Source organism: Cavia porcellus, unplaced genomic scaffold (assembly GCF_034190915.1).
Source record: "Cavia porcellus strain 051 isolate PalLab524CR breed Dunkin Hartley unplaced genomic scaffold, mCavPor4.1 scaffold_21, whole genome shotgun sequence".
NCBI lineage: Eukaryota > Metazoa > Chordata > Mammalia > Rodentia > Caviidae > Cavia > Cavia porcellus.
The window spans coordinates 38,928,310-38,947,048 of NW_026947504.1; the positions used below are offsets into that span (position 1 = coordinate 38,928,310).

At 41.9% G+C, this 18,739-nt stretch overlaps 2 protein-coding genes across 11 annotated transcripts in view; one reads left to right on the plus strand and one right to left on the minus strand.

Moving 5' to 3' along the window:
* Window positions 1-18,739, plus strand: part of Fry (FRY microtubule binding protein) — a 418,719-nt gene that overhangs the window by 398,341 nt on the left and 1,639 nt on the right. For 5 of the 7 annotated variants that reach the window (XM_063232589.1, XM_063232590.1, XM_063232585.1 and 2 more), the window contains 3 exons: window positions 7,826-7,843; window positions 9,552-9,662; window positions 18,204-18,406. In XM_063232589.1, the coding sequence (XP_063088659.1) occupies window positions 7,826-7,843; window positions 9,552-9,662; window positions 18,204-18,406 (332 nt within the window). The remainder of the gene's footprint in view (window positions 1-7,825; window positions 7,844-9,551; window positions 9,663-18,203; window positions 18,407-18,739) is intronic. The other 2 variants (XM_063232586.1, XM_003477417.5) reach the window with 1 other exon arrangement.
* Window positions 1-18,739, minus strand: part of Zar1l (zygote arrest 1 like) — a 79,108-nt gene that overhangs the window by 21,338 nt on the left and 39,031 nt on the right. Inside the window, exon 4 of one of the 4 annotated variants that reach the window (XM_063232595.1) lies at window positions 533-618. The exons of the other annotated variants lie outside the window; for them this stretch is intronic. Coding sequence (XP_063088665.1) covers window positions 556-618 — 63 coding nt within the window. The 3' untranslated portion in view covers window positions 533-555. The remainder of the gene's footprint in view (window positions 1-532; window positions 619-18,739) is intronic. 4 annotated transcript variants of the gene reach the window in all.

An 18,739-nucleotide genomic window follows, 5' to 3' on the forward strand; every position in this document is an offset into this window, starting at 1 on the left:
GAAAATAGAGTTCATCTTCATTCATTTATATGTAGCAACTCTGTTTGCAATAATCTTAAAAATACAAAAGGGGAAAGAAGAAACTGCATTTCAGGTACTGTACACCTACAATTCCATTTAATCCTTTAAGACAATCCTTTAAAAATAAGGAGTTTTCCATTTTGCAAGTAAAGAAACTAAGAAGCAAATACCAAAGGTCATATTTTCCTATTCATCCAGCTTTCTCTAAGTTACTTTGAGGCAGAACATGCATATCGGAAAGAATTAAGAGAAGAATTTTTAGCATGCATTAAAATGTCTAATATGAATTTAAGAATCTGCATGTATATTGAGGGTCCATAAACTGTCCAGGAGCGATGAGAGTAGGATTTGTTGCGAAAAGATTGGTATAAAGCCAAATTCTAGTCTAATGTTTCCAACAGTTTAGTAAGACCAAAGAGGCACTGGCCCCATTATTGGTACTAATGTGGAATTCAGATTTCCCTGAGTGGCTCATGGACATGTTGGTGACAAGAAAAATTCAGGCACTAACCAGTTGTTCTGGGACAGATGCTTTCAGCCCCATGAATGTGATGACTGCAGATCCGAGGCTGGTCCAGAAGGCAGGCTGTATTTTGCCTGAGAGAAATTGGCAGTTCTAATAAGTCCAGCAATGACTGGTGACTATAAAAACCATCAAGACACCCAGCTAAATTCTCAGTTGGATTTCCTAGTAGGCCCTGGAGGTTGTCTAGCATGGCCCACACTCTCAAATCACATACTCTTAATTTCCCCAGCCCTGACTATACCACTGTTGAAAATGAGATTTAGCTATGCACACTAGCAATTAGGTTTCATCACAGTTAACACTTACACTGTACAAGGCCAAACTAGGACATGCAAAAAAACTGGGGGGCTATCTTTATACACTAAAGGGGGCCCTTTAGGAGAAATGATAGTATCATTCCATATTAATACGGAGGTCTTATTTCCAGAGTTGGAGATACTTTGCTGATTACAGCTACCTCTGACTTACACGTCTGTGCCTATGTATATTGTGTATCTACAGCAGGTTCCGTGTCTCCTAAAATAATGTGAGGTAGTCAGTTATTCTAAGCATCCTTTGCATGAGGGAAAGTACAATGGGGACCACAATAGAGATCAATGCATTTATAACTTACTGATCTATATTTGATATAAAGTACAGAGTGAAAGTACTGATTACTACGACATTTGAGGTGTGATTAACAAGTACAGTGAATGTGTACATTAAAAGTAAAAATTTTGCCTGCCTAGGAAGCACAAAGTCATGAGTTTGATACCCAGTACCAAAAAAAAAAAGAATAAAATTTTATTTCAGTGAAAGACACATTGCTCTTAATACTCCTCAAAATACTCCCCTTCCTTCAAACACATTTATCCCCTCCTTCTCTCTACTTTCTGAAGCAGTTCTAGAATCCTCTTTCATGACTACCTTGATGTCGTGATGTCAATTCAAAATGTTTACGGAATTTCTGTCAAATGAATCATTTCCCTGTGCCCTCAGCTACCTTCTTCACTGTGCCTGGCACCTTGCAGCTTCTGACTCTTCCCCAAAGTCACAATGACCAGAAAGGTAAATCTTTTAAATCAATTGACAGCATCCAGCTAGCCACCACAGTGCAACCCAAGGCACTCTCAAAAGATGACATCAGAACTGCTTCAGAAAGGAATACTGGGATGAGTGTTTTAAAGTGAGAGGGAATATTTGGGGAGGGGGACAGTTAATGACAATGTATCTTTTACTGCAATGAATTACTTTTAAATTTTTAACATTTTCACTGTATTTTTACAATGCCTTATACACTTGAGGGAAGGCATTTTTTCAAAATACCTATGATTGGTTAATGATTTAGGCTTCCTAGTGATTATAATAATTACCCAAAACAAGCTGCAGCGTACACTAAATATGACATAAAACAGGCAGCGTGATTTGTGTGTGTCTCACAAAATCAGTTTCACTCCTTTGCAGACACAGCCTCACCAGTGTGTTGTCAGCCTGCACATTTAAGAGAGAAAAATCTTTTATGACTTAAGCGTTTTGGTATCCACTGATCTCTCTTGTGGAATTTATTCTGGAGTAACTACTACTAGGTGACTTAAATTCAGATAAAGTTAGACCAGGGTGCAAAGTCTCGGGCCAGCTCTGTGGCTAACACAACTCATCTCCTCAGTTCCAGAGGAGGAAAGCTGAGATGTTTCTTCTGCATTTTTCACAGGGATCTCACTTGACATATTACCATTTACAAAAGATTTCTGGGCACTGCTTGAACATATAGTGTAAGTCTTTGGACTCACGTACAAAATGTATATTTGTAGCCCTACTAAACTTCATCTTAGTATATTCAAATCATCATTCCAACTATTAGGGTCTTTCTGGACACTGCCAACCTCAGGTATATGTTTACTGTTTCTACATAATCCATGAATGAGAAGCTTGCAACCTGTAGTTGATTGGTTTTAAGTTTTAAAAAAAAGGTTTATTTTGGCTCATGGTATTGGAGATTTGACTCTGTTGTTGGTCAGGTCCAAGTCAGAAACAACATGGTAGACAAGCATGACAGAGAATTCACGGCACTCAGAAAGCATAGGACAGAGGGAAAGCCAGAAGGAATGTGGAGACCAGATGTGGTCCCCAGAGTCCTGCCCCATGGCCTACCAAATGCACCACAATCCATATTTTACTGAGAATCGCTCAAACCAAGTTGACAATCAGGAGAAAACATCATATGTAACAAAAACTACTTCTTTTTCTACTTCCAGTGTCTTCTTTGATGGGTCTCTTTTTTTAAAATACCATGAAAAGAGTCATCTGTAAACTATACCTACATCAAAACATCCTGTCACTTGAGGAAAAAACTATACTGATCATAATCATATTTTTTCCTTTTCATTTAGTTTTGTTGGCAGAGTATTCATTTGCCTTAGAGCCTCTAATGTGTCATTAAAAGTACTAGGTATATGAAGTTAAAGAGATAAAGAGATAGACCTTGCTCATAAAGGATTTACGATCTAATAGATAAAGATGGCCATGCGTACAGTACTGAAGTGCCAAGGTGGCATTCTACAATCAGGGAGACGTGCCCTGAAGATGGGAGGAGCGGGCAGTTCTGCCTTCAGAATGGGGATGGTTACCCGTGGGGAAAGTCTCCACTGAGGAAGTGGCTCATGTCACTTTCACATTTAAACATTTAAAGCTGTGAACGAACCTATCAGGTGGACAGCGTAACACATAAAAGGCCTCCATCAGGGACTCTTTCCACTCTTCCTTTTTTCCCTTGTTAGGACATTCAGATACTGTATATGTAAATAGCATAGTTCTGTATCAGCAGAAGAATACTAACAAAACCATGATGGCCTTAAGGCCAAAGGAAAAGAAAAAATCAAAAATATATAGACTTCTGCGAAGAACAGGTTTTTCTGATGTTGGTTGGAGCCATTTGCCACTCTCAATTTGTTGGCATTGATAAAAAATCAGCCAAAGACAGGTTAAATCCTTGCATACCTCACTTTGGGATTTTAGGCTAGAAGACAGGGATGATACATTTAACCTATTTGAGAAGAGGAAAATTAAGGTATTAGGAAAAACTCCCAAACTAAGAGTTTTATATCCAGGCAAACAGATTTACTGGTATAAAAGAGTACAGATAAACTATTAGAAATACATTTAGGGAGTTCCTGTAAACATTTCTTAATGATTCTTCTTTAAAAACCTGCTATACGTGATCAGCATACAAAATGGTTTGGTAGCTATCCAACAAAAGGACTAAACATTAAGTATATACTGCCTTTAGAGCTTTGACTAAATTATGGTTACATGCCAGATAGCATACTATGTAGTCTCTACAGATGCTAATAATGTACACACAATGCAATAATCAAAAAAAAAAAAGAGAGAGAGAGAAGAAAAATCAGGAAGGGAAGGAGGAGAAGAAAAAAAAGTAACAAAAGAGAGGAGAGGAAAAGGGAAAGAGAAAACTAACAAGATCTTGAGAAGTGTCGAGCATCAGGCGGATTAGAAAAGTCTTTTGTTTTAGTAGAAATCAGCTGTGACAATATGTATAAGAATTGTTTTAATCTTTTTGCCTTTTACAGGCCCTATTAGTTCTATATCTTCCATTATGATGAAAACATTTCAGACCTGAAAATTTCAAAACAAAGAAATTTTTATGATCCCTTCTTCAAAGTGTAATCCAAGGTCACTTCTATTAGAATCATTTGGAATCCTGGATAAAAATGCAACTTTATAAGACTCCTCCTAAAGCAGTTGAATCTGAAACTTCACTATAGGAGATAGGAAGAAAATCTACATATTCACATATTTTCCAGAAGGTCCAGATAAAATCCCTCTAACAAAACCAATTCTTGCTGACTAGAGCTCAAATTATAAAAAAAAAAAAAACAGTTAATACCTGTAATACATCTTTCATTAAAGTAATAAATTACAAACATATATATATTTAATAAAAATGTAAGTTAAGTTGATATTTTCCCTCCTAAAAAGCAACAGGTAAACTCTCAGCATATCCTTAAATCCATGCTTAAATGAAAGGTTCAAAAATCCAAACCAAGGGCAGGGATGAAGCTCAGTGGCATAAGTGCTTGCCTAGCAAGCACAAGGTCCTGAGTTTGATTGCAAGTACCAGAAAAATGAACTCCAAACCACATATTTGTGATTGAATTTCTCCCTCAGCTATCTTTCAGTTATTGCCATAGTTTAAGGCTAATTCTACCAATATTCATACAGCTCAGTACTTCTGATGACTTGTGAGTACTTGGTGGAAATAAATGGAACCTGGATTCATTTCCATTAAAATTGCTTTTGCATAATATAATTTGCACTTTATATACCCAAAGGCCTGATAGCTAAAATAACCTTGAAAGGGAGTATGTGATGAGCTACACTGAAGAGAAAATAGTGTATTATAAAATCCCAAAGTCAGATACGCAGCAGTGGTTTTAGACAAGTTGAACAAGGTAAACATTGAACAAGACTTTTCTCCGGTTCACCTGTAATCCATTAAACTGCCTCCTTCAGATACAGTTGATCAGCCTTTATTCTACAAGCAATCTTCTTTCGTGTATCTGCTAAAGAAATGTCTCCTATAGTTTTCACAAGAAATAGTAAATGCCCCAAGATGTGTTTTCTGTGTCAAAGGCTTTAAGGTCTTTATATTTCCAAGCTTTTATAGACATTCATGACCAAAGTCCAGAATAACTACTCAACAAGTGTAGCAGTCTGTGTGCCAAAGCCACGCGGTGTTAACAGGTACATGCACACTGCTCCTGTCTAGGAGGTTAGATACACCTGCTCACTACTGAGTACAGACCCTGGTTGTTAGGCTGTGTTACCTCCTGTCTATCTAGGATCTAAAGTTTATCCCATTTAGTTTTAACCCATAACTTTCACAAAGTAAATCTGAAAGCAGCTGAATATGCTGTGGTTCATCTTCAGTCATGTCAAATTTTCCTTTCCCTGACCAAGTATAAGCATAGAAACCATCTGCAGGCAGACTGAGGCAAAAGCAGACATGTCTGGGCTACTGGGGGCTTTTTAAGCTGCCTGTTCCCTACGAGTTAATGACCAGTTCTTAACACCATGGGTTCTTGGGAATTTTTTTTCTCATTTTAAGGAAGCATATTTCCAAAACTGATTTTATAAATCAGGCCATATCAAAAGAAAAGAAACAAAGCATGAATAAATTCTCGAGACCAAATAAAATAATCGTACTCCCACAACATAGACAAAACACCCTTAAATCACCAGTCCACAGCTACATTTATAAAGATGGCTAACGGGATATTTTTTAAAAACCTGAGAACAGGAAGACACTGACCCAGGGGGAAAGAAAGTTGTAATATTTTCCATGAAACAGCCCATTAGCCAGGCATTGTTCATGACATTTTGGAACAGTAGATGCAAATCGGGTCCAAAACTGTGGCATAGGGAAGGATTTTGAGATAATAAACAGCCAGGAAGCTTGAAGCAACCTACCTAAAAAGGAGAATTTAGAAAGGAGATACCAAGAACTGGCACTCATCAAAGCTGGCCATCTCCCAAGAAACACACTACAGCATTTTATGTCCCAGATGCCTGATGGGAGGAATGTGGGACAGTGACATTCCTTAGCACCAAGCCGAGACAGAGGGCTTCCTTTGCCTTTATTGGTCAGGAAGCTTTTACTTTGTCTCTCTGGATGACCTCCTGGGATTACTACTTTGTTTTGAAAAACAGCAAAAGGACCACAGTTTTCTTCACACATGGTCGTGTAATTTACTCAGCACGTTGCGCTCCACACTGCTGAAACGTAGATTCCTTGGCCCAGGCACCTACTTGCTAATATGCACACTAAACACTTCCATAGTGTTTGCTTTCTGAAAAGTCTTCCCAGTGCAGATGCTGTGTGCGTGGAGATGTGAAAACCGGCCCTGTGTGCCTATGTGATAACGTGTGTAAGTTTCAGTTACAGAAACTACTTAGACAAAGTTTTCTTGAAAATAGTAACTACCTCATACCATGTAATCAATATCACAGGCTTAAAGAATCATCTTTGGAAGCACAGAGATATATATGGCCAGGGTCCAAAAACGACTCAGTAAATATAGTGTAACCATCAGTGTGCCGAGCCCCATTGAAACTAGCAGTAGGTGCTGGAGAAGAGCTCTGGTGCACAAGAGCAAAAACTGTGGTGACCTTTTACTGACTGCATTTTTAGTGACCAATAAATAAGAATTTGGTACTTTTCTTTGTTCTTTTCACTGTATCTTTTTTTTTTTTTTTTTTTTTTTTTTGTCTTTTTCATTTTTATTGGTACCAGGGATCGAACTCACGACCGCCTACTTGCAAGGCAGGTGCTTATGCCGCTGAGCTAAATCCCCAGCCCCCACTGTATCTTATGTTAAAGAATAATACATTAAATTGATAACTCAAGAGAAATTTTGAAAGGGCTTTAAAGAGATTTTTGTTGTCAAGAATTAAAAACTGAGTGAGACAGGCCCTTAAAGATTTTGACAATTCAGAACCAGATACATTGACCTTTTACTAGTAATGGTCAGATTGATTTTTAAAAAATATTTTGTCAAGTTGTGGTTATCAAACACCTAAACTGTTGTTAACTAACAATTCTAAACTATGTTTAGAAATTATCTACTAGAGAAAAATATTATTGAAGTGCCAGAAAATTACTTGTCGTATCTCATACTTGTTTGAGAGTAAACTATACAGTGTTTATTCCTTTGAAATTAGCATGTCTAGCAGTCTTATAAAATGTGAAATTTGGAAGCCAAGCCAACTAAACAAAATGCCACTTGGATTGTTAATTATATTCAGTGTTAACTGTGTGGCCATAGTTTAGTAGTTATAAACCAGACATATTAAATACTACCTTAATATAAAGCAATACTATAATTTGAAACTGTATTCTTCAAATTATCCAGCTGTCTTTCTCACAGTTTTACTGTATTACATACAACATTTATACACTACAATCTCCAAGCAGTAAGAATTTTTATGTCTAGTCTCCAAGACTGACCTGACAAAATCTAAACCAACTAATCAGGTAACTTAAAAGATTAAAAATTATGTGTTTTCAATGATATGTTTTCCTTTAGAGCTTGTTTTTAACAGGAGTGCTGTGCATGTGGAGTGGGTACAACACTGACAACCATTTATCAAATCCGGGCCAGTAACGCTCCCACTGCTGCGGGTTCTGCTCCTGGAAGAGGGCCATGCTTTCTGTTGCATGCATACACTGACCCTGTACTTTCTTTCCTTTCCTTTGTTTCCTGTGCCATGCTTGCTGTGTAGCAAATGGAATCTCTTGCAGTAAGTTAACTTTCTTTCATACTCTTTGTCCAGTTAGGCATGGATCCATAACAAACCTTATTTTTACTATTACTATTATATATCTTAGCATGTTTTCCCTTTTTCATTTAATTTTATTTTCTTTGGTAGATTGAGACATGGCAGTTTCATCCATAGCATTCTGGGCTGCTTTTGCCCCAAAGTAGAAACCTACATTGCTATGAATTCTCGTGTGGTCAATAGAATATTTTAAATTACAACTATCATTATTTGTCACTTAGGAAGGTCAAGAGTTTTCATAGCTAGGTTTCACCCTTAATTGGATTAATACTGCTTTTAAATAATGTTTTTATTTATTTGCAAGTCCCTGGTAATTCTCTTTCATACCAGATTTTAAAAAGGTTTGCTCAAAATGTAAATGGCAGTATAAGAAAATGTTCTACAAAGCAACCAAAGACCCAGTTTGAGTTAATTAGCAAGTGTAGCTATTCCTTAGGCTGCTTACCAGTATTGAAGAATCAATTCTAAGCAAAATTGTTTTCCTCTCTGAACATAGAAAGAGCGGGAAGAAACAGAAAACATCTTCAGCATATTCTGAGCATGAATTTTAGTAATTTTAAAAAATTAGGATAAAACATGATATTATTTTTATTACATCTACAGAATATTCCTTCTAAAACTAAACTTAAATTCTTATACTTCTTCCTTCTTAAATGGTTTAGGGGAAACTTTTTAGTCACTCTGAAGCTCTGAGTTCCAAGCTGAAGTTCTTATAGTAGGTTTAAAGAGGAGTCTACTTAACCGTCCTTAGCCACACTGGGAAACTGAACAGTGAAGCTTTTTGTCTGAGACACATTTATAACTCACTTTCACTGATGACTACCAAGCCAGCAAATCCTATACAGCGAAGGCTACTCTTTCACCAAACCCCCTGCCACTACCTAGGAGCTAACCCATTGTTGAAATAAATAAGCAAAATGTAGAGGATAAGCTAAGAGAGTAGTGTAGTCATTGTTGCTGAGATGACTCTGACCATTCTTTCTTCCTAATACACGTAAACTGTATAATGAAAACATTTCAAATTCCAGAGGATCAAGGCGCATTTTGGACAATGTGGGTTTCCATGGGAAGTGTAGATGTTTTCTTAAGTTCTTAAGTTTTTTTGGCCCCTTCTGTATCTCTTTCATACAGTGAACACTGAGCACCAAGTAGAAGGCTGTGCTTACAGAACTGTGAGGCTGGTGTTCACACAGATGGGAGGACAGGTGTCTGTTCAATGCCAGCCACAGCCATCACACAGAGGGGTCTCGCAAGCATCTGCTCAGTTTGTAAATTTAACACCTAGAAATACTTAGTATTTTGCCTTTCTTAATCAAGCAAATTCTTCACTTTAAAAGCAATAATTACAGCTTATAAAAACTAATACAACCATGAAGCTATAATTTGTAGGTATTTAATTTGTAAATATAATGGAAATGTAGCAGCTCAGTCTTTTTATAGGTGCTACTCTCTAATTAGTCATCTTCTGACATGCAGAATGTAATGTTCCATAGTGCACTATGAATTTCTCACCAATATTTATTGGCTGGATTTTGTTTTTCTGTTTTATGGGAGCAACAACTAGCTGTGTTGCCTTAATGTTTTTACTAAAAAGTGTCTGCACTGAGATTTCACTGGTTGTACAAGAGCGTTCTTAATAACTGTGTCTTCCCACGCACATTCTCTCTAGCAACTAGAACTGTGCCAGAGACTGTATAAACTCCACTTCCAGCTGCTGCTCCTTTTTCAGTCCTACTGTAAGCTCATCGGCCAGGTGCACGAAGTGAGCTCCATGCCAGAGGTGAGTGCTGCGCGCCCAGCCCCGTGTTTGGCCGCTGAAGTCACTGTTCCCACTTGGGTCTCCTTCCCTCCCTGTTTCTAACTGCTCAGGTGGTTATACTCCCACATCATTATTTTACTGAAGCACAGGTCAGAATAAATGTCTTGTCCTTACTTCTGTTCTAATTGTTGAAGGCTTCCAGGAAGGTCTAGGCTAAGGTGAGAAAATTTAGGACAAAGCCCTCGCTCCATATCACAGCCTAGAGGCCTCACTTGAATCATCTGGATCCTAGTCCTGGGTCTGGGCTTTGTTTGAAAAAGTTCCTTTTGGTATGGTTTTTCTTCTTCACATCTAGCCTTTCATACTTGCCCTTACATTGAGATGAGAAGAAAACATCTACCTCTGTATATTTGGGTTAAAAGCAAAATAATTTAAACATGCTACTTCCAAGTGAGCCAGTTTTCTCCGAAGTGGAAGGAGAGTACTGGTGGTTTGTACTGCAAACCCGAAGAGCACAGAGGACAAATACCTCATCTGCCCAGGGGAAAGAAAGCTGAAACTGGAAAGCTTTCTGCAGCAAGTCACGCCTGAGCAGAATCTTTTTTTTTTTTTAATTTGGTACCGGAGACCCAACTCATGACCTTGGGCTTGCCAGTCAGGTGCTTATGCTGCTGAGCTAAATCCCCAGCCCTTGAGCAGAATCTTACAAGATAAAATGGAGTCATAGAGTTGAAATCCAATCAGAACAAAAGCACAAGCATAAGCAAGGTGGTAAGCGAGAAAGAAGCTGCGAGCAGTTTGGCATTGCTACAAGGTAAGATGCAGAGGCAGGAGGGGTGAAGAAATGGGCTGAGAGCCTGGGAAGGTCTTCGTAGCAGCTCGTGGAAAGTGGATTTGATGATAACTAAACCAGGGTTAGGAATGCAGTTACATGGCTGCTGAAAGAGTTCAGACGGAAAAGTGTTTGAACTGGGACGGGAGTGCTAGTCCTGGAGAGGATACAGGAAATATGGGTGCTACTTAGGACAAAGGGTCAGTGAAACCGATGGAGGTGGTGACGGGGAGAGGACAGAGTTGAGGATGATGGTCAGGTTCCAGGTGACCTTACCACCACAGCCATGATGGGACATTCAAAGAAGGGCTGAGACCCTTGGCCACTCAGGCGGTCAACACCTCTGTTTGCTAGACCAAAACCAGGCAAATGACTGTCTTCCAGGAGGTGAGACACGAGGGGGCCCTGAGGTCAGGAGAGAGGCCTGGGCTGAAGGTGCAAAAGTGAGCATCCTCACAAACAGGCAGGGACAGTGAAGTCCTCCCCCTGGGAGCAGCAGGGTGAGGACGGAGCCTTGGAAAACCTCACTGACAAACAAGAGGACAGGGGACGAACCACAAAAAAGGCCAGAATGACAACCACTCACTTTGAAAAGGAAGGGGAAACTGTGTAACTGAAGTACAGTGTATCCTCCTTATTCGTGCATAACTTTTAAGTGTTCTCTCAAATGTTCTGTATGAGCTCTTCACCAACCAAAATCACAAATTCTCAGACAAAAGAGACAAGAAGTGATAGCCTGTTATTTACCATAGGACCAAGATAAAGTTTACGCTTGTTACTTTCTAAGCAAGTATTAACAGAATCCTTAGAGTCCATCTCTGCTAAAGAAATAGAAAACAGGAAAATGCAACTTCCATGTTAAGAAAGCAGTTGGAACAAGATGCCCAACTAAAGGTGCTTGACACTACCCCAGCAAAAAATAAAGGCAAATGCAATGCACAAACAACTACATTTCACTCGGGGTCTAATGGAGAATGCTAGAAGATAGCAAGGAAGTGGTAGAAAGCTCCTATTGAGGTCAGGCTCAGAGCGGGAGAGACTTCTCGCACAAGGGGAAGGTCCCTGCCCAGCACCCACTCCATGACCCACACTGCTCTGCACTGCACCATCCTGAACCCTGAGACGCTGTTAACCATAGTGCATGCTGCCCTGGAGCCCAGCAGTCTGTGCACCTCTCCAACCCAAGGCTCTGCCATCAATCACCACATTCACACATGGTGTCTACCATTCCCAGCCTGGGTGCCACAACTCCCCATGCCTCTCAGCAAACTGCCTCCGAAGCACTCGATCATAGCAACCCATCCTGGGTGCTAATATACCCTGCTCCCAGCCACTCAGACAGAGTCTAGACTGCTGGTTTAGCTATGACCTCAGCGCCCAAGTTTGTGTAGCACCTTTTCCCTGAGGGACCCTAGAACACTGGAGGACACATACCTGAGCTGGTGTAGCAGCTGCAGCCCTTCAGGGCAGCTATACCCCTTCAGCACTTAACCAACTTGGTACCTTGACCCCAAGCAATTGGAGCCTTGGCTAGGAGAGCACCTGCCGCCCCAGCACCTGAGCCTATGTTGAGCCTTGCCTCTGAAACGCCAGGCACTGTTACCCAGGCAAGAAGCTACACTAAGCTTGCAAAGCAGTTGTGCCCACTCAGCACTGGAACCATCCTTGTGCCCTGACCCTGGGAACTAGAACTCTGACCCAAAAGAGCAGTCATAGTCCTGGTGCCCAAGCCCTTTTGATGCCCACCCATCCAAGAAAGTATAGCCTTGGTTTAGCTGTGCTACCTTGCTCTGGGTTAGATAGGCAATGTGCCCCACCCTCCTGGATCTGGACCAGCCCTCCGGAGTCTGAGTTCCTGCAGTACCCTACCTCCCTGGGGAATGGAGCTAACACTGCACTCTTCCCCACCCCCATACCTCAAGTCACAACTTCAAGGTCTTTACTGCAGTGGCCTCATAGTGCCTGGCCCACAGCTGCATCCCGTAAGGTCCTACAAAGTCCAGGGCCACTGATACATGTTACACCCCCTCTCCTGGAGCCTGAGTTGCCTCAGCCCTATTTACTTCAGGACTCAAGTTGCAGCTCTGCCCTGCTTTACATGCCCTGAACCTCTGGAATACAGTACCCATCCACCGTATGCTGTGCCAGTACTGGGCCCTGACCTCCAGGATCATGGCTACATCTCTGCCCCCTGGATCCAAACTATGAGGGAGTGCCTCAGAGTTACAGTCCTTGGCTTGATGGGAGCTGCATTTACCCATGCCCAGAGAGTACCGTGTCACAGGCGACACAATAGTTTAACAAGATACTGAGCCTCGGACTCCAGCTCCACAGCCACTCAAAGCACCTAAACATGGCGCCACTGTGGCTATCTCCATGGCCACAACCAATACCAAGAGGAATAACCTTGGCTGGGATTCTCCACTGAACAGGAGCCTCCCTGAGGCCCTCGCTACCACCAGTGTACCCCACCACCACCACTGCTACCAGCCCCCAGAGCCTCGGCCACTGACACATCCTCCATGGTCACTGACATCGATTATAACTGCCAATACGTACAGAGAGGCTAAACCACCCTGCCCACCGAGAACCAAAGCCACCACATACCACCCTCTGACACACTAGGACCCACTTATGGTGAAAGTACACAGTGGGTCAAAAAAAATCAAAAAAGAAGTTTGAAAACATCCTCAGACAGATGACGGAGGGAACATAGTATAACCTCGAGATGCAGCAAAAAACAGAAGCAAAGACAAAAGAAAAAAGTTTACGTTAGGGAGAGATTTCAGATAAATTTCCTACCACTCTGCCTGAGGGGACTAGGAGCTAAGAAAAAAACAAACTAAATCTAAACCAATAGAAGGAAAGAAATAATAAACATCACAACAGAAGGAACATAGCTTTATAAACCAAGAGTTTGGCTTTTGGGCAGTATTTTTGTTTTGGTTTTGGTTTTTTTTTGGTGGGTTGGTTGGGTTTTTGTGGGGGTTGTTTTGTTTTTTGATTTTTTTTTTTTTTTTTGGTCTTTTTGAGACAGGGTCTCACTGTGCAGTTCAGGTTGTTGGCCTTGAGCTCACTTTGTAGCCCAGGCTAGTCTGGAACTTGCAACGATCCTCCTACCTCAGCCTTCCAAGTACTAGGAGTACAAGAGTGTACCACACCTCACCCAGCCCAAGAGTTTGTTTTTTGAAAAAACTAAAATTTTAAAACCCTGGCTAAATTGAGAAAAAGACTCAAGTCAGAAATGAAAGTGGAAATATTTCTTAAAAGTGGAAACATTGCAGCAGATGCCTCCAAAAGGATGAGGAAGGGCTGCTGCACAGAGCAGCGCAGGGTGAACCTTGTAAAAGCACTTGTGCCCAAACTGCAACCCAGAACACATCTATTCATCGCAAAGTGACAACACAGCGTAACACCTGCATACAGTAGTCTCTGGCTTACTAACTTAATTTGTTCTGTGCATCAGGGGAAGATAGTCAGGTCTGTCATCTGATGTCGTTTGTAGATGGAAGCAAATTTCACCAAGTGCTTTTATTTGTGAACTGGTTTGCAAGCAGAAGCGTTCATGAACCTAGGAACTGCTGTATTTCCTAACACACTTTATAACACTAGTGTCCACTAGTGCTTAAGCCAGGCAGACACCACAAGAAAACAACAGGCCAGGATCTCTGTCAAATGCTGATCCAGAGCTTGCTCAGTAACACATCAGCAATCCTTTTTAGCCACACATCTAAAAGATTATACACTGTAAGCAAGTGGGATTTAATCCTGACATACAAGGCTGGTTTAACACATGCTAACTGGTCAGTGAGACACGTCACAAGAACAGAATGAAAGATAAAAACACATGATTATTTCAGTTGATGCAGAAAAAGCATTTGACAAAATTAACATCCCTTATTGATTTAAAAAAACAAAAAACTTTTATAGCTGAGGTCTAGAAGCCAGGCAGGGTGGCGTACTCCTGTAATGTCAGCCACAGCCTGAACTGCATAGTGAGACCCTCCCCCTGCCCCACCTGCCAAAAATACCCCCAGCTTAGGTCTGGAAGGAAGGTATCTCAGCATAATAAAGTCATTTATCAAAACCCATAGCTAACTTAATCAATGAGGAGGTGAAAGGTAAGATCCACTGTAAGGCAGGCATGCCCACATTTACCACTTCTGTCCAGCACAGGACCAGACATAGTAGCGAGAGCAGTCAGATAATGGAAAGAAGCAAAAGGCATCCAAGTCAGAAGAAATAAAGTAATACTAAGATGCCCATACTACCCAAGCCAATATGTATATTTATTATAATCCCCAGCAGGGTTCTAGTGGTGTTCTTCACAGAAACAGGAGAAAATCCAAAACTTGTATGGAACCACAAAATCCTGAATAGCCAAAGCCACACTGAAGAATAAGTCAGAGGTATTATGCTTCCTAATTTATATTGCAAACCAGATGTGGCATTACACACCTGTAATCCTAGTACTTTGGGAAGCTGAGGCAGGAAGATCACAAGTTCAAGCCTAGCTCATGCAATTTAGCATGACCCTGTCTCAAGATAAAAAATAAGTAACTAAGGGCTGGAATTGTACGGCATTGTAAAGGCCCTAGCATTATTCCCCAGTACTGAGGAAAACATTGTATCACAAAACTATGAAAATCAAAATAGTATAGTACTAGCATAAAAACGGAAACATTGGCCAACAAAACAGATGAGAAAGCATGAAAATAAATTGACACATGTATGGTCAGCTAATTTGAGATAAAAACACCAAAATAACACTGGGAAAAAGTCAGTTCCTTCAATAAATGGTGCTGAGAAACTGAATTTCCACATACAAAAGAATAAAGTTGAACCTTTACACCATACAGAGACCAACTCAAAATGGATAAAAGACCTGTTTCACCTGGAAATACAAAATTTCTGAAGAATAGCCCTTGGTATTAGATGCCTATAATCCCAGCCTTCTGGGAGGCTGAGGCAGGAAGATTGCAAATTCAAGCCCAGCTGGACAATTTAGTGAGCCTGTGTCTCAAAACTTTAAAAAATTTTCAAAACGTCCGTGGAGATAGCTCACTGTGTAGGCTCCAGGTTCAATGCCCAATAAGCAGGGAGGGGACACATGTTGACAAAGACGTGGAGAAAAGAGACCCTAGCATACCACCATGGGGAATGTTGATCAGTGTAACTAAGCTATAAAATTCACTAAGCCCTGTCCTAGCTATATACCCGAAGAATTGGAGTCACCTCAGAATGATCTGCACTTAGATGTTCGTTGCAGTATTACAACAGCCAGAATCAGGAAATAATGTAACTGCCCCTTGATGTATGAATAAAGATGACCCCGCTCTCTGCATGGATGAATGGGAAGCATTGTGCCAGTAACATAAGCCAGACACAGAAAGAAAAATACTGCGTTATCCTCCTTACATGTGGAATATATAAGTACATCAGCTACTTACAGAAAAAAGTAACTAATTCTCTGCTGTGCTGTAGTAATCATTTTATTATCTATATGTATCCCATGACACCGTGTTGTAACCTTCACCTGTACATAATAATGCAGCTGATTTTTTTAAAGCAATGAAAATTTCACTTTAGAGCAATCAGTATGTATATATTTGAGCCCCCCTCTTAATCCATGAACATCAGACCTCCAGAATTAAATCCTCCGAGAACTCGGGGAACAAACCATGTTCAAACCATGTTATTTGACACCTGAGCCTGATTCACTCTGAAACTCATGTCCTTCTCCGAGGTACAGCAGCTAGTAATTCCACCCAAAGTCCTGACCCATTCCAATGTTAATGGCTCTTCAGAGGCTAGAGGGAAACTTCTCACAGCTGTGAGCCTACACAGTGCAAACAAGATGCATATTTCCAAGATTCAGCGGTGGGACTGGATAAACCTCCCCATTGCAGAGAAGAGGAGCAGGCAGATAGAAAGGAGTAATCAGTCCCACGCAAACCCAAATCCAGCAGGACAAACATGAAATCCCAGAGTCACAAGTCTGGCATCCCGTCCACACTGGGGCAGCCTCACTCCCGGGCCTTTCCCAGACTCGGCTTATGCTTCTGTCCTCACCCTTTCGAGCCTCTGCAACTCTCCCAGACCAGCTGTTACACACTGGTAACTCTACAGTTGTGGGGTCTCGGTGACAGTCCTATCCCTGCAGCTCCACAAGGCATTGCCCTGGTGGGGACCCTCTGCACAGCTCCACCCCGCGATTCTGCTCAGATTGCTGTGGTGGGGCTCTGCAGCAGCTCCTTTGGGTGCAAAGAGGTCTGGCCAGGCCTCTGGGTTGGTGGAGAAGTCCCTGCCTCAATGGCTCACTTGGCTTCTCTCGCAGACTGAGAGGTGGTGTTTGCATCTTTCCCAGGCTTGTGCCACACACTGCTGCAGCTTTCCCTGGAGGACTTCAGCAATTCTGCCCCGGCAGATCCCTGAGATGCCCTTGAGGCGTCTTTCCTATTGTCCTGAGAAGCTCACATTTTTATCTGCTCTAATCTCTTCAAGTCACTGCCACTTGGCACTTCTTGGTCTCCCCCTTACATACCTTTTGTCCTTCCCTGGCCAGGCTGCAAATGTCCCGAATCTCTCCTCTCTGCTTCCTTTTTAACTGTAAGTTCTCTCTTCAGCTGGTTCCTTTGCACTGTCACTTGACTGTAAGCAATCAAAAGTAGCCTGCGGCGGCCTCCACTAGGTAAATTAGTCCATTGCTTTTAAATTCAGACTTCTGACTCAGCACAAGGACACCAGGAAGCCAGACTCGATGGCCTTTACTCCAGTTTCCGAGAAAACTCTCATTTCTTCGGAAACCTCACCAGAACAGACTTCATGGTCTGAGTCAGCATTCTGGTCTCCTAGACCTCACCAGAACTTCGTGCCGTATTCATCTCACAGCATTCCAGGCTCCTCCAAGCCCCTTCAACTTCTTCCTGTTAACCAGTTCCAAAGGCTCCTGCCATCGTCAAGTATAGCAAATGCCCCGTTATACTTTTCTTTATAAAGGAATTATTCAGTTCATAGTTTCGGAGGCTGAAGTCCAAATAGAACAGCATAGGTTCTCGCAGTGGGGCGCATGTCTTATCTCTGTGTCTGGTCTCACTTTCCTTACAACATTGCCAGTATCCAGTCGTGAAAGCTCCACCCTAAAGACCTCCTCTGGCTGGGCTGGTGGCACACACCTATAATCCCAGCACTCAACAGGCTGAGGCAGGAGGATCACAGTGAGTTTGAGGCCACCCTGGGCTATAGTGTGAGACCCTGTCTCAAAAAAAAAAAGACCTATTCTGATCACTTCCCAGCCTCTAAACAGCATAGTCTCATTAAGTTTCCCTCTTAATCCACAAGGGGATTAAACTCCTCCATGAATTCAGAGAAAAAAATCATACTTAAGCCATGGCAGTTCACAGTCACCTCCTGCTGGTCCATGCTTTGCCCTCCATGGTTTCTGTTCCCCAGAGTCAATTGTGGCCTAAAATTATTAAATGGAAATTTTCAAAAATAAGTAATTTGTAAATACTAAGTAGCTATTTAGTACAGTATAAAGTTGCTTCATGCATACCCCACCACCACCACCACCACCCCGTCCTTTACACAGCCCTGCAGCAGTCTCCTGTCTGGTCTCACTTTCCGCCATAGTAAGCTTGTACTTAACCAGACCCACAGGATCACAGGGTGAAACCCTGTGAAACCCAGCCTGCACCTCAACACCGTGTGTTTCTGTTGTCCTGAAACAGCTGCTGAACATGTCCAGGGAGCTGAGTGACCTGAAGAGGAACCTGAAGGAGGCCACGGCGGCCCTCGCCGCGGAGCCGCTGTATGGAGAGGGCGCGTGGGCCGAGCCCACCTTCACGTCCACCGAGGCGGCCATCCAGTCCATGCTGGAGTGCCTGAAGAACAACGAGCTCGGCAGAGCCCTGCGGCAAATCAGGGAATGCAGGTCACTCTCCTGTTTCTTTTGAGCTGGTCGCAGGAAAGGCACGCCTGCCTGTGACTTTCGCACGGTGGGGGACGAACTTAGCAGAGAAGTCGTGTCTAGCTATTTTACTTACCTCTTCTCGGATCTGTACTTGCAATGCCAAAAACACTTGGCCTTCCCACCTTACACACTGAAGGTATCGGGGTTGGGTCTGGTCATTTTCATCCCTAAAATCATCAAGCACTTGAAAAGTAACCTCCGTATCATTTAAAACTAACAGATGCACACTTGCTGGTTCTCCCCTGTATTCTCACATTCATGGGAGCCAGCATGTGATTACAGGTGAAATAAGTG